Source organism: Hoplias malabaricus, chromosome 14 (genome assembly GCF_029633855.1).
Source record: "Hoplias malabaricus isolate fHopMal1 chromosome 14, fHopMal1.hap1, whole genome shotgun sequence".
In the NCBI taxonomy this organism is placed as follows: domain Eukaryota; kingdom Metazoa; phylum Chordata; class Actinopteri; order Characiformes; family Erythrinidae; genus Hoplias; species Hoplias malabaricus.
Genome location: NC_089813.1, coordinates 38,053,053 through 38,065,552, shown reverse-complemented (window position 1 = coordinate 38,065,552; position 12,500 = coordinate 38,053,053). Strand labels below are relative to the sequence as shown.

General features: G+C 45.1%; 2 protein-coding genes across 3 annotated transcripts in view; both read right to left on the bottom strand.

Annotated features, from left to right (window-relative positions):
• Nucleotides 1-3,528: 3,528 nt before the first annotated feature.
• sec22bb (SEC22 homolog B, vesicle trafficking protein b) lies at nucleotides 3,529-9,838 on the bottom strand. Its single transcript, XM_066644108.1, has 5 exons — nucleotides 9,622-9,838; nucleotides 6,280-6,389; nucleotides 5,633-5,793; nucleotides 5,309-5,455; nucleotides 3,529-4,678 (listed from the first exon to the last, which is right to left on the bottom strand). The coding sequence occupies exons 1-5, from the start codon at nucleotides 9,694-9,696 to the stop codon at nucleotides 4,524-4,526; spliced, it is 648 nt and encodes a 215-aa protein (XP_066500205.1). The 5' UTR covers nucleotides 9,697-9,838; the 3' UTR covers nucleotides 3,529-4,523.
• Nucleotides 9,839-12,410: 2,572 nt separating this feature from the next.
• The window catches only part of npl (N-acetylneuraminate pyruvate lyase (dihydrodipicolinate synthase)), an 11,106-nt gene continuing 11,016 nt past the window's right edge, over nucleotides 12,411-12,500 (bottom strand). For both annotated transcript variants that reach the window (XM_066643708.1, XM_066643707.1), the window contains exon 13: nucleotides 12,411-12,500. This exon is cut by the window's right edge and continues 1,739 nt beyond it. The gene's annotated coding sequence lies outside the window, so the exon portion shown is untranslated.

Genomic DNA, 12,500 nt, shown 5'->3' with positions numbered 1-12,500 from the left:
CCCTGAAAGTGCTCAGTATGACTCAGTCTACTACCAGTCTTTAAGCTTCTGTTAACAATGGGCGGAGCTAAAATAACTGAAGGCAGTACCGAGAAGGGACGTCCACGTATTTTTGGGCCATGAAACAAAAAGGGAGGGAGGAGGAGAAAGTGATAGAGGAGTTGAGGTGGTGCCTTTCTGTGCAGATAAGCAGCACATCCTGTCGTTTTCTATGAGACACTGAAAAAAGCTGTTCCAAACACTTTGGTTTTTAATCACGAAGCCACAAGCTCCTCTCACACGCAAAACAACAAGAAACGTAGATTCATAACGGCACTGCGTCTGTTTGAGATTTGCACTTGTACACCGTTTATCGGAGCTCAGGGCGAAGAGTGTCTGCACTGAGAAAGAAGGGTAAAAATAACACTTAAACATGCTTTCACTTCATACACAACAATACACAACCACATTAGTGCACTAGGGGGAGCCGTCCCAGTTCTGAGGAGAAGATAGGGTTAATGTGGTTTCCTTAAGGGCACTCACTGTCCACTCTGTTGGTGCAGCTTGTAAAGACAATAGCTCACCTCTGGTTGGTTGTCCTCTAGTCGTCTTTATGTCCCTTCATCAGTGGACACTGCACACTGCCCACAGGACACAGGTGGCTAGGTGTTTTTCGTAGGTGACTCTAAGGGATTTAAACCTCTGGCTCAACTGCTGTGTCTGATCCACTCGTACCAGTGCAACACACATTAACACACGGCGCAAATCATACATATGGTGGTCCTGTGGTGATCCTGACCATTGAAGAAAAGTGTGAAATGGGGCAAACAATGTAGGGAGAGCTATAGACTGACTACAGTCTGTAATTGTAGAACTACTAAGTAAACCAATGTGGTCAATGGAGCTGAGAGTATGGATAATGAGTGTAGAAACAAGGTCATTAGTGTGCAGTACACTATGAAGCTCCATGTCTTTATTCCTGAGCATCATGAAAATGTGAAAATGTCCATTTAAAATTGGTTGTATGAGGTGTGAATAGTTTTTTTTCTAAAATTATTAGATATTTCACACATTAAAACTTGAATCTTGCTTAATATTTCATTAGAAATGAAATATGAAGAAATCATACTCCAGGCCACACCACGCTCCTCACAGACAGTCACCCGGAGGAAACCCACGCAGACACAGAGAGAACACACCACACTCCTCACAGACAGTCAGTCACCCGGAGGAAACCCACACAGACACAGGGAGAACACACCACACTCCTCACAGACAGTCACCCGGAGGAAACCCACGCAGACACAGGGAGAACACACCACACTCCTCACAGACAGTCACCCGGAGGAAACCCACGCAGACACAGGGAGAACACACCACACTCCTCACAGACAGTCACCCGGAGGAAACCCACGCAGACACAGGGAGAACACACCACACTCCTCACAGTCACCCGGAGGAAACCCACACAGACACAGGGAGAAAAATGCTAGACCAAATCACACCAAGAGCGAGCTCCAATCCTGTAACAAATCTGTCCTGAGACAGCACTCACTCGCACTGTGGTGTGATGTAATTAGCTGTGTACTTTTTTAAAAAAGTTTTTACTTTGAGGATAATCTGAGAAGCCTACAGCTCTGTGGGCCGCTGAGGTCATGAGCAGTAAACCACACGGCGCCGGGAGATAGAAAGCTGCAGTGTGGGGTGGCAGTGTGTGAGCTGAGCAGATGCTGGGGTGAAAAGTTGAGCCTGTGCCCTGTGGTTTTTTTCTGCTAGTCTGTTTTTTTTGTGCCCACTTCCTGCGCATAAACAGCATGAAAAAAAGAGGTGAAGAACTTCCTTTGTAATTAATCACAAGCTGCTGGGGACGGTGCATTCTTCTTCCGTCCCCTTCTGAGTTCTGAGACAACTTCAGTCCATACTTCTTCAAAGGCCACAGCAACACTGCTGGTGATATGTAGCGCCTACTGGTGGTTGAGGGTGGTACTGCCAATTGTAATATAATACAGTGACGAAGAACTCAGTGTACCCTTAGAGTGAACAAAACCAGTTGTAGTGCGTGGAGATATACACAGGACAAACCATGTTCACTTCATGAGCAACCAGACTTTCCTTCATTGTTTATTTCTAAACATCTTCAAGCCTTAGCTGTAACTATGGAGTCTGAGCCGTCTGGTAAAATTTGACCCTGTAGGTAGTGTCACTGTCACACAGCTCCAGGGTCTTGGAGTCCTGTGATTAATCCTGTGTTTGGCATGTTCTCACAGTGTCTGTGTGGGTTTCCTCTGGGTGCTCCAGTTTCCCCCAGAAACCAAAAACTGGTAGCTGGATTAATTAATTCATTTTGTGTAGCCGTTTAACCAGAATCACTGGGCACATGGCAGGAACACACCCTGGACAGGGCTCCAGATCATGACAAGGCACAACAATCACACATTCACTCACGTAATGACTTTCATTCATTATCTGTAACCCTTATCCAGTTCAGAGTCGCGGTGGGTCCAGAGCCTACCTGGAATCATTGGGCGCAAGGCGGGAATACACCCTGGAGGGGGCACCAGTCCTTCACAGGGCAACACACACATTCACTCACACACTCACACCTACGGACACTTTTGAGTCGCCAATCCACCTACCAACGTGTGCTTTTGGACCGTGGGAGGAAATCGGAGCATCCAGAGGAAACCCACACAGACACAGAGAGAACACACCACACTCCTCACAGACAGTCACCCGGAGGAAACCCACGCAGACACAGGGAGAACACACCACACTCCTCACAGACAGTCACCCGGAGGAAACCCACGCAGACACAGGGAGAACGCACCACACTCCTCACAGACAGTCACCCGGAGGAAACCAACACAGACACAGAGAGAACACACCACACTCCTCACAGACAGTCACCCAGAGGAAACCCACGCAGACACAGAGAGAACACACCACACTCCTCACAGACAGTCACCCGGAGGAAACCAACACAGACAAAGAGAGAACACACCACACTCCTCACAGACAGTCACCCAGAGGAGACCCACGCAGACACAGAGAGAACACACCACACTCCTCACAGACAGTCACCCGGAGGAAACCAAACACAGACACAGAGAGAACACACCACACTCCTCACAGACAGTCACCCGGAGGAAACCAAACACAGACACAGAGAGAACACACCACACTCCTCACAGACAGTCACCCAGAGGAAACCCACGCAGACACAGAGTGAACACACCACACTCCTCACAGACAGTCACCCAGAGTAAACCCACGCAGACACAGGGAGAACACACCACACTCTTCACAGACAGTCACCCGGAGGAAACCCACACAGGTACAGGGAGAGCACACCAAACTCCTCACAGTAACACACACAACCCAAGGAGCTGTACTGGCTGTTTGAAATTGTCCACTGGTGTGAGTGAGTGTGTGGCAGCGAGTCCAAGATATGCTCCTGCGTTGCACCAAATGATTCGGGACGGGTTGTGGCCCACCCTGACCCTGATCAGGATGAAGTGGTTACAGAAAACGAATGAATAAATGAATGAACAGATGAGTTTGTAGGTGTTTATTAGATGAACAGAGTGAGACTCTTACTTGTGGGTTCACCACCTCTGTTTACTAACAGCCTGTGCTAGTTACAACGGGAACATGTGTAAAACACACAACTCGAATCAAAAGAGACGAATGCTTTATTTGAACTGATTTATTGTCACCGAGGGCAACAGAAAGCCAAGGGATGTTGCTAGTTTCTCACTCGGTTGTTTGAATCTGTGGATATGAGTAAACATTTCACCGCCAAACACATGGAGACACGGGTGTGAACACGGAGCGAAAGAACTGCAATCGCTTTATTCAGAGGCCCAGGGAGTGAGTGAGTGAGTGAATGAGTGAGTGAGTGAAGGAGCTGTCAGGAGTGTGTCTCACTCTGTACAAAAACCAGAGAGAGTTACACATTCCTCTGATGAAACAACACTGACTTCGTTGCATTTCATCTCCTCTCAGGGGGACTGTGAAAGATTAGGAAATGTGTCTGGGAATGGATTCATGTCGTCCACAAGGGGGCGGGGCTTTCCTCTCTGGAAGGTGTGGGCGGAGTTTGTGAGGACAGCACAAAACATATTTGTTCTTTCTCACCATCCCATAAACATCTAAGCCACTCTCTCACTCACTCAGTCATTCGTTCACGCAGAAAAAACAAAGCACATTTGTTAATAAAACATATAACATTAATAAACTTTATAGGGCCAGCTTTCCAGAGAAAGATGTATCCTAAACCTAGACTACTACTTATTTTTAATGGTGGATAAACAATGATAATCAAACGCAGCCCAAACCTAGACTTAACGCATGCCCAGAAAACTGGCCCCTAATCTCGTAGTTGAATCTACGGACCGCAGAAGAGAAAGTGCAGGATTGAACAGTCTCTGAAAGAAGGGAGGAGCGTTCCCATGCAGACCAGGCCCGAGCATGTCCACTTTCTTCCTGAACGTCCACTGTGTCCTGTGGCAGCTCCTTCCATCCTCCCTCCAACCTCCTCTTCCTCACAGCCACCAGAAGCGTATGTAGATGATGAGCATGATGAAGAACACTCCTCCGGCTGCCAGCTTGGCGTAGGTGGAGCGTGTATTCAGGTATTTGGCGTCGCTGCGGTACTTCTGGGACAGGCTGGACAGGGTGCTGGCCTTTGAGTCCAAAGCTGGAGGAGGAAGAACAGAAGGAGAGTAATCAGTGAGAGATAAAAGGTATCGCCAGGGCATACATTTCATTTTGGATTTTCAGGTTTAAATGAGATATAAACAAACGAAACGGATGAACAATGATCCAAAGCACCAATTTGCAAAGGCTTTATTGTTATTAAGAGCAATGAGTGTGTACCCAGGGCCATCTCTAAGGCTTTGGAAACCACAACAGTAGCGGCAGTAACGTTAAATGTGGCGTGTTGTTGTTGTTTGGGACTGAACACAGCTCCGTCATCAGTTCAGACAGATCAGTAGTGTTTGTTCCTTCCTTGTTGCAGGAGAACACACCACACTCCTCACAGACAGTCACTCGGAGGAAACCCACGCAGACACAGGGAGAACACACCACACTCCTCACAGACAGTCACCCGGAGGAAACCCACGCAGACACAGCGAGAACACACCACACTCCTCACAGACAGTCACCCGGAGGAAACCCACGCAGACACAGCGAGAACACACCACACTCCTCACAGACAGTCACCCGGAGCGGGAATCAAACCCACAACCTCCAGGTCCCTGGAGCTGTGTGACTAACTGCTGCGCCACCGTGCCGCCCCACACTATAAATTGTTCTTAATATTTACCAGATAATGCTTCTCCTCTCTGCAGGACCTCTTCAATGTTGGCCACCATGATCCTCTGAACGTCCTGCAGCTCCGTGTTGATGTGGCTCAGGTTCCTGCGAGCTCTGCTGTCGATGTAAGACTTCTTTGTTTTCTGAATGTATGTATCTGTGGAGAGAGAGAGAGAGAGAGAGAGAGAGAGAGAGAGAGAGAGAATATATGCGCTTAGATAAAGGAGAAGTACACTCATTCGGGTGCAGATGCTTGGTTAACATTTAAGCAACATGTACTCATTAATTTTTAATATGAAGAATCACCTCTTTTAAAAAAAACTAAAGCTCTTACCAAACTCAATAAAGGAATATGGCCTGGACACGGTGGGCACTTTCTTTCCGTGCTGTTCATGAAATTCTGCTTGTAGATCTTCTAAATAGGCGAAGGCAAGCTTTTTGGGGAACGCTGCTTCACACAGCACCAGGTAACACACCCCTTTCTCGATGACGTAGCTTTGGAAACACAAAAGATCCCATTGTTATCTTGTACTTTACCTGGAGGCCGGATTCACTGAGAAGGAAAATCTGTTTTAGAGCAGCGTACAGACCGTTCGTACACAAACACACAACACAGACATCAAGGCTGGTTTATACGTCTCTCAAGACCTACGTTAATATACGAACTTTTTGAAATCTGTTTTTGAGAAAGGTCTAAAGAGGTAAATGTCTTCTTAAATGGAAAGAGGCTGCTCACTGTTCCTAATTAGCATAAGCGTACACCCGCTAATCCCATAAAAGAGCATGGAGCTGCAGGGTCATGTGATACCAAGTCTCTTCAAGAAAATAAAAACATAGAGGTCATAAAACCTGGTGCAGGCGCTTGTATTTATTTCTGACTTCTTCAAAATGAGAGAACTCACTCTGCTGTTTTTTAACAGCTTTTTTTCTGTAAAAATACAATACGGGAATTTATAAACACAGCATATACATAGCACTCACTGAAAGGCCATTGTTCCTGCCTCCAAGGTGCAGCGTGTGGGACTCTGTTCGTTAAGTTTCCGGAACAGTTGTTTGGCCTGGCTCTGGTACTGCTGCAGGTCCCGACCCATCTGAGCACAAACCGGAACAAGATTAGATTCACGACTCACTCAACTCAGAGACAAAGTCATAGCCGAATGTATTCTGTGACGTTTTCTCGAGCGGCTGAGAGAGTGGAGAGTGAACCAACCTTCTCGTTTCCCTTCGTGAGTGCAAGAGAAAACAGAAGGGAAAGAGAAACACGTTACAACCCATGTGAGGTTCTTAGATAATCATTAATATAAAGCTTACAGAGCCACAGCCATTTTACAGTAACAACACATGCCCTTTAATGTAATGATCACGGCTGTTTGGGTTAAAAAGAAGCAGAAGAAAAAGGCATTATGGGATGTAATAGTTTCAGGAGGTGTCAACTTCACTGTATCACCTCCAACAATGTTCTCTACGTAGTGTTTTAAAGCTGTAAAGGAAGATAAACCAGGGTGTGTGTTTTTGCTTCTGATCCCATTCTGAAAAACCTCCTGTCCGTAAAACAACATAACAATCATAGATATGCAACCCAGTAGTTAGATAGTAATTATATATAACAAATTATAGAGGTAATTTCCTGAGTATTTTAAACAAGGCTCGTATTTTACATGTTGGATTACTTTTTATTGTTTTGCCATGTCTCTGACTTTTCAGAAATGTTTTAATGTTTTATTTGATACTGGGTGGTAAAAGTAAGCGGACAGACTCAGCTCAGACAAATCTGTTTAAAGCTGCACTTAGCGCTTTATGGTCAGTTTGGAGAATTGGCGCCCTCTATGGTGGAAATATGTAATTGCTTCTAATTCTCAACTACTTTTTAAATTTTTAATTTGCAGTGACACAGCAGCAAAGAGAATATGTGGAAGAACAGTTTGAAACACAGGTTGTGCTGTGTATCTTCTCGCAGAGCAGATTTAACGGAAGATTCCAGTGCAGTCAATATATTACGTCATTTATTTTAATCTATTCAACAATATAAGCAGCACGGTGGCGCAGCAGGTTGTAGGTTTGATTCCCGCTCCGGGTGACTGTCTGTGAGGAGTGTGGTGTGTTCTCTCTGTGTCTGCGTGGGTTTCCTCCGGGTGACTGTCTGTGAGGAGTGTGGTGTGTTCTCTCTGTGTCTGCGTGGGTTTCCTCCGGGTGACTGTCTGTGAGGAGTGTGGTGTGATCTCCCTGTGTCTGTGTGGGTTTCCTCCGGGTGACTGTCTGTGAGGAGTGTGGTGTGTTCTCTCTGTGTCTGCGTGGGTTTCCTCCGGGTGACTGTCTGTGAGGAGTGTGGTGTGTTCTCTCTGTGTCTGCGTGGGTTTCCTCCGGGTGACTGTCTGTGAGGAGTGTGGTGTGATCTCCCTGTGTCTGTGTGGGTTTCCTCCGGGTGACTGTCTGTGAGGAGTGTGGTGTGTTCTCTCTGTGTACGCGTGGGTTTCCTCCGGGTGACTGTCTGTGAGGAGTGTGGTGTGTTCTCTCTGTGTACGCGTGGGTTTCCTCCGGGTGACTGTCTGTGAGGAGTGTGGTGTGTTCTCTCTGTGTACGCGTGGGTTTCCTCCGGGTGACTGTCTGTGAGGAGTGTGGTGTGTTCTCTCTGTGTACACGTGGGTTTCCTCCGGGTGACTGTCTGTGAGGAGTGTGGTGTGTTCTCTCTGTGTACGCGAGGGTTTCCTCCGGGTGACTGTCTGTGAGGAGTGTGGTGTGTTCTCTCTGTGTACGCGTGGGTTTCCTCCGGGTGACTGTCTGTGAGGAGTGTGGTGTGTTCTCTCTGTGTACGCGTGGGTTTCCTCCGGGTGACTGTCTGTGAGGAGTGTGGTGTGTTCTCTCTGTGTACGCGTGGGTTTCCTCCGGGTGACTGTCTGTGAGGAGTGTGGTGTGTTCTCTCTGTGTACACGTGGGTTTCCTCCGGGTGACTGTCTGTGAGGAGTGTGGTGTGTTCTCTCTGTGTACACGTGGGTTTCCTCCGGGTGACTGTCTGTGAGGAGTGTGGTGTGTTCTCTCTGTGTACGCGAGGGTTTCCTCCGGGTGACTGTCTGTGAGGAGTGTGGTGTGTTCTCTCTGTGTACGCATGGGTTTCCTCCCATAGTCCAAAAACACACGTTGGTAGGTGGATTGGCGACTCAAGAGTGTCTGCAGGTGTGAGTGTGTGTGTGTTGCCCTGTGAAGGACTGGCGCCCCCTCCAGGGTGTATTCCCGCCTTGCACCCAATGATTACAGGTAGGCTCTGGACCCATCACGACCCTGAACTGGATACGGGTTACAGATAATGAATGAATGAATATAAGTTACATTAAATCAAGCTTCCTTACATTCTCTCCCTCAATGCCAAGCAATACCTATGAATTCACAAACTCTATCTAAATCAATACCTCTCTCCTTACATTCACTATCGACAGCGCTGACTATACATTTTTAGACTTTACACAGTGACTCACAGCGGAAGGACACTATTTTAGCAGATTATTTCATTTCACTTTCATTAAGTGTACAACAAACAAATCTCACCTAGTGCAACTTTAATTAAAACCTACTTCTTATTTGAAATGAAATATGACATGGGTGAATTTATTTAAGGTGGAATAAAAATACAAATGCTTCAGAAATCAATAAAACCAGCCTAATTCGGGCATCGTGTGTCGAAATAATGATTTACAAAAGGTATAATGCTGACACGTTGCATTCAGGAGCAGACGAGGGACTATTTCACCTGGTGAGAACAGTACAGTGTTATTCGCGCTATCATTACTCTTTATGTCACGTTAATGTTTACGTATTTATCTTTGGCAGAGATTCACACGAAGAAACATGACGTTGTCGTCGTCATTTTACACATGTGTTACTCCACTACTGCACTTCTAACGCTGATGGACTATTTCGGGACACGAATAAGGGCTGACAATTTTAAGGTGGAACGGAAATGTTTAGTGAGAAGCCTGTTTCAATTAAACGTCGTTACCACAGTTGGGGATATCTTTTCAGAATAAAATTAAGACGTGGGAACGACTTAATACGTTGTGGGAGTGATATCTTAAATAGGTGGATAATAATAATTAATCTGTGACAGGAACGATATATTAGCACAAGCGAAATGAAACGTTCCCACAACTTTATTTATTCTGAAATGATGTCACCAGGACAACTACCTAAAACAAGATAAACAGCAGATTTCAGAGTTTTATTATTTAAATATCATATTTAGAAGAGAACATCTGCTGCAGAATTTAAGGTGGTATGGGAAAATATAACAAGAATCCACAAAAACGGTGATATATAAAGAAAATAAGAGACCTGTTCGTCCTCCTGCATTGACGCAGCCAGCGGTAATCCATCCGCCAGCCGAGCGATCATAGTCAGCAGCACCATCTTTACTGCGTTTCTTTGAGTTTCTCAAGATTCCTCTGAGCTTTCTCCCTGTTTCTCAAACCCAAACACGCTGAGCTGGCCGGATACACGTCAGCAGTTTGTGCTTCTGTGTTACAGCTCCGGCCGGAAGTCTGTGGGCCGCGTCTCAAATAGCTCTGTGTTCCCTTCGTAATGCCCTAGATTTGGCAATAAAGTGAAGACTATATGGTTATGTAGGGCACTAAACGCCCAACAGAGCCAACAGGGGTATGTACCGCCTGTGTAGCTGGCCGTTTATTTGAGTTTTGATTCACTATCCAGATGTAGGAAACGAACATTTATGTCACTACGTAGTGCACTTCTTAGAGTATAGTGAGCCGTTTTTAACTGAAATTCTTCTTCCCTAAATGTCATTGGTTCCAACGCGTCCACGCAGGCGGCGTCCAGAAGTGGACTGTCTTAAAATTGTGCATTACATTTACATTCATAAAGGTGAATTGTACAATAAAATAAAATAAAATTGTACAATAAAATAAGACATTAATAAAGCGTATGTCGTTGTATGTATCTACAGTTATAGTTAAAGTAGGGTGACCAGATCTGAGATGGTGAAAAAGAGGACACGTCTCGGGGGCGGGGTGATGAGGTCACGCCCCTCGCTGCCGTTGTATGCTTAGCTGAACCTATGTGTGTTTTTAGGTCCTTTACACCTTTATTTACTACACAAAACATGGGGATTTCTTTTTTAATTCATCCAAGAACTTACATTTACCTTTCGGCATAGCTGCTCGAGATGAGTGTAGGTACAGGAGCTTTGCCTGACGTAAACAAGGACTACTGACGTGCAGACTGACCAATTAAATGTTTACAGAGAAGGTTATCGACCAATAACGGTAGCGCTACAGTCAGACCGTCCAATCAGAAGATTTTAGGCTACTTCATCACGCCCCCTTCTCACTCAAGCGAACCAATCGGAGTAGGGGAGGGCGGGACTAGTTTGTGAACGAAACTTCTCGAAGTTCTATGTAAGCTCTAGAAAAACAAAATCCGTGAAAATCCGTCCGGACACTTTTTTAAGTCTTAAAAAACGGACAATTCCGGGTAAAAGTGGACGTCTGGTCACCTTAAGTTAACGTTAGCTTTTATAGTGTCGGATGAATTCGAGTTCGACTTCGATCACATTTACAAGAATAACGGTACCTCTACATTTGAGTTTAGCTTATTGCTAGGCTATTGTCATGAATAATGTTGGTTATTTAGCTAGATACTGTCATAACAGTCAGTCATAACGGTGTTTTACCGCGGCGTTGTTCAGCTGTTGTCCACCAGTGACGTCACGGTCGCGTTCAAGAATTTCCGTAGCGAGCTCGGGTTTTTCCGTCAATGTAATAAAATTGTCAGTTTTAAAGCAAATTAAGCTGCTATTTTCATTTTAATTCATACTTATATCTGTCAGTAAACTACAATAATGTGGAATATTCATGGAGGTCCATTAAGTGGTGCTTAGCTATTAATTGTTTGTATTTTGTGTTTAAATAACACAAATAAGGAAAATGACCTCGTTTCTACACCTGTGTTTCTTGTTTATCAGCTCCACTGACCATGTGAATGCACTGTGAATTCTACAGTTACATAGTATATTTATTGTTGTGCATATATTTAGCCCCAATTTCACCTTCATTTTCAATTGTCAGGGCACCTACAGAGCTGCAGTGACATTGATATGCTGGTGTGTGTTACGTTGGTATGAGTGGATCAGACAGAGCAAGTGCTGCTGGAGTTCTTAAACACTGTCCACTCACCACCCACTCTGTTAGACAGACCTTAGGTCCACCTTTTAGACACAACAAAGTCCCCATCTCAAGACAGAAGAGAGGGGGAGAAATGGAGGATGTTATAAAGTGTCATAGAAACCAAACACTGATAGCGCCCCTTGAGGAGCAGTTCATAAACCTGATTCAGCATGTGACTGTTCTCTAAAAAAGAATGGAGAAAGAGAATAAAGAGAAAGAAACAGAGGGATGATATAGAGTGAGAGTGGGAGGGAGAGAAAAAGAGGGGTTTTTCAGAAACACAGAGAAATGTTGTACCCTTCTGAACAAAACACATAATTCCAGATTCTGTTGATTATGACTAATGCCTCTCTCTGTTTCTCTCACGGTGTGTGATGTAATCATACTGCTGCTAATGTAATTTACCATGGAAATAATTGTGTGTTCTCACTCTTTGAGGCGGAACAGCAGTGTGAGTCACACACTCTCCTCACTCAGATATCGACTGCAGCAGCAAAACTCTCGTCATGAGTCGAAGCAAATGCTCGTATTTCAGACCGGAGGAGGAAGGAATGCTGTGTCACTTTTGATGATTCATAACTGATCACAAAGTGTCTTTGCTGCAAAGGAGAATAGCACCCCCTTGTGGAATCAACGTGTGTGTGTGTGTGTGTGTGTGTGAGTAAATACATGACCGTGAGTGAGTGTGTGAATGAGAGTGTGTATGTAAGTGATTGAGTGAGTTAAAAGCCAGTTTGTGCTTCAGTTCTAAAGATTCACCTGGATAAGGAGGGGGTCAGTGCTGCAATGCTGTAGATAACAGATTTAACACAGTCCAAATAGGAAGGGGGGGGATAGAAGGAAGAGAAAGAGAAAATAAATGAACAGAAGGATGGCCGTGGGAAGAGAAGCCGATTTTGAAAGCTCCAAAAGAAGTCTGAGAAAAGTCTGAGTGTACTTTTTTTTATTATTATTTGATTCCATTATGTGAAATATTTCGAGAAATACATCAAAAAGAAGGACATATCTGTAGAAAAGTGCTGGCACAGAACA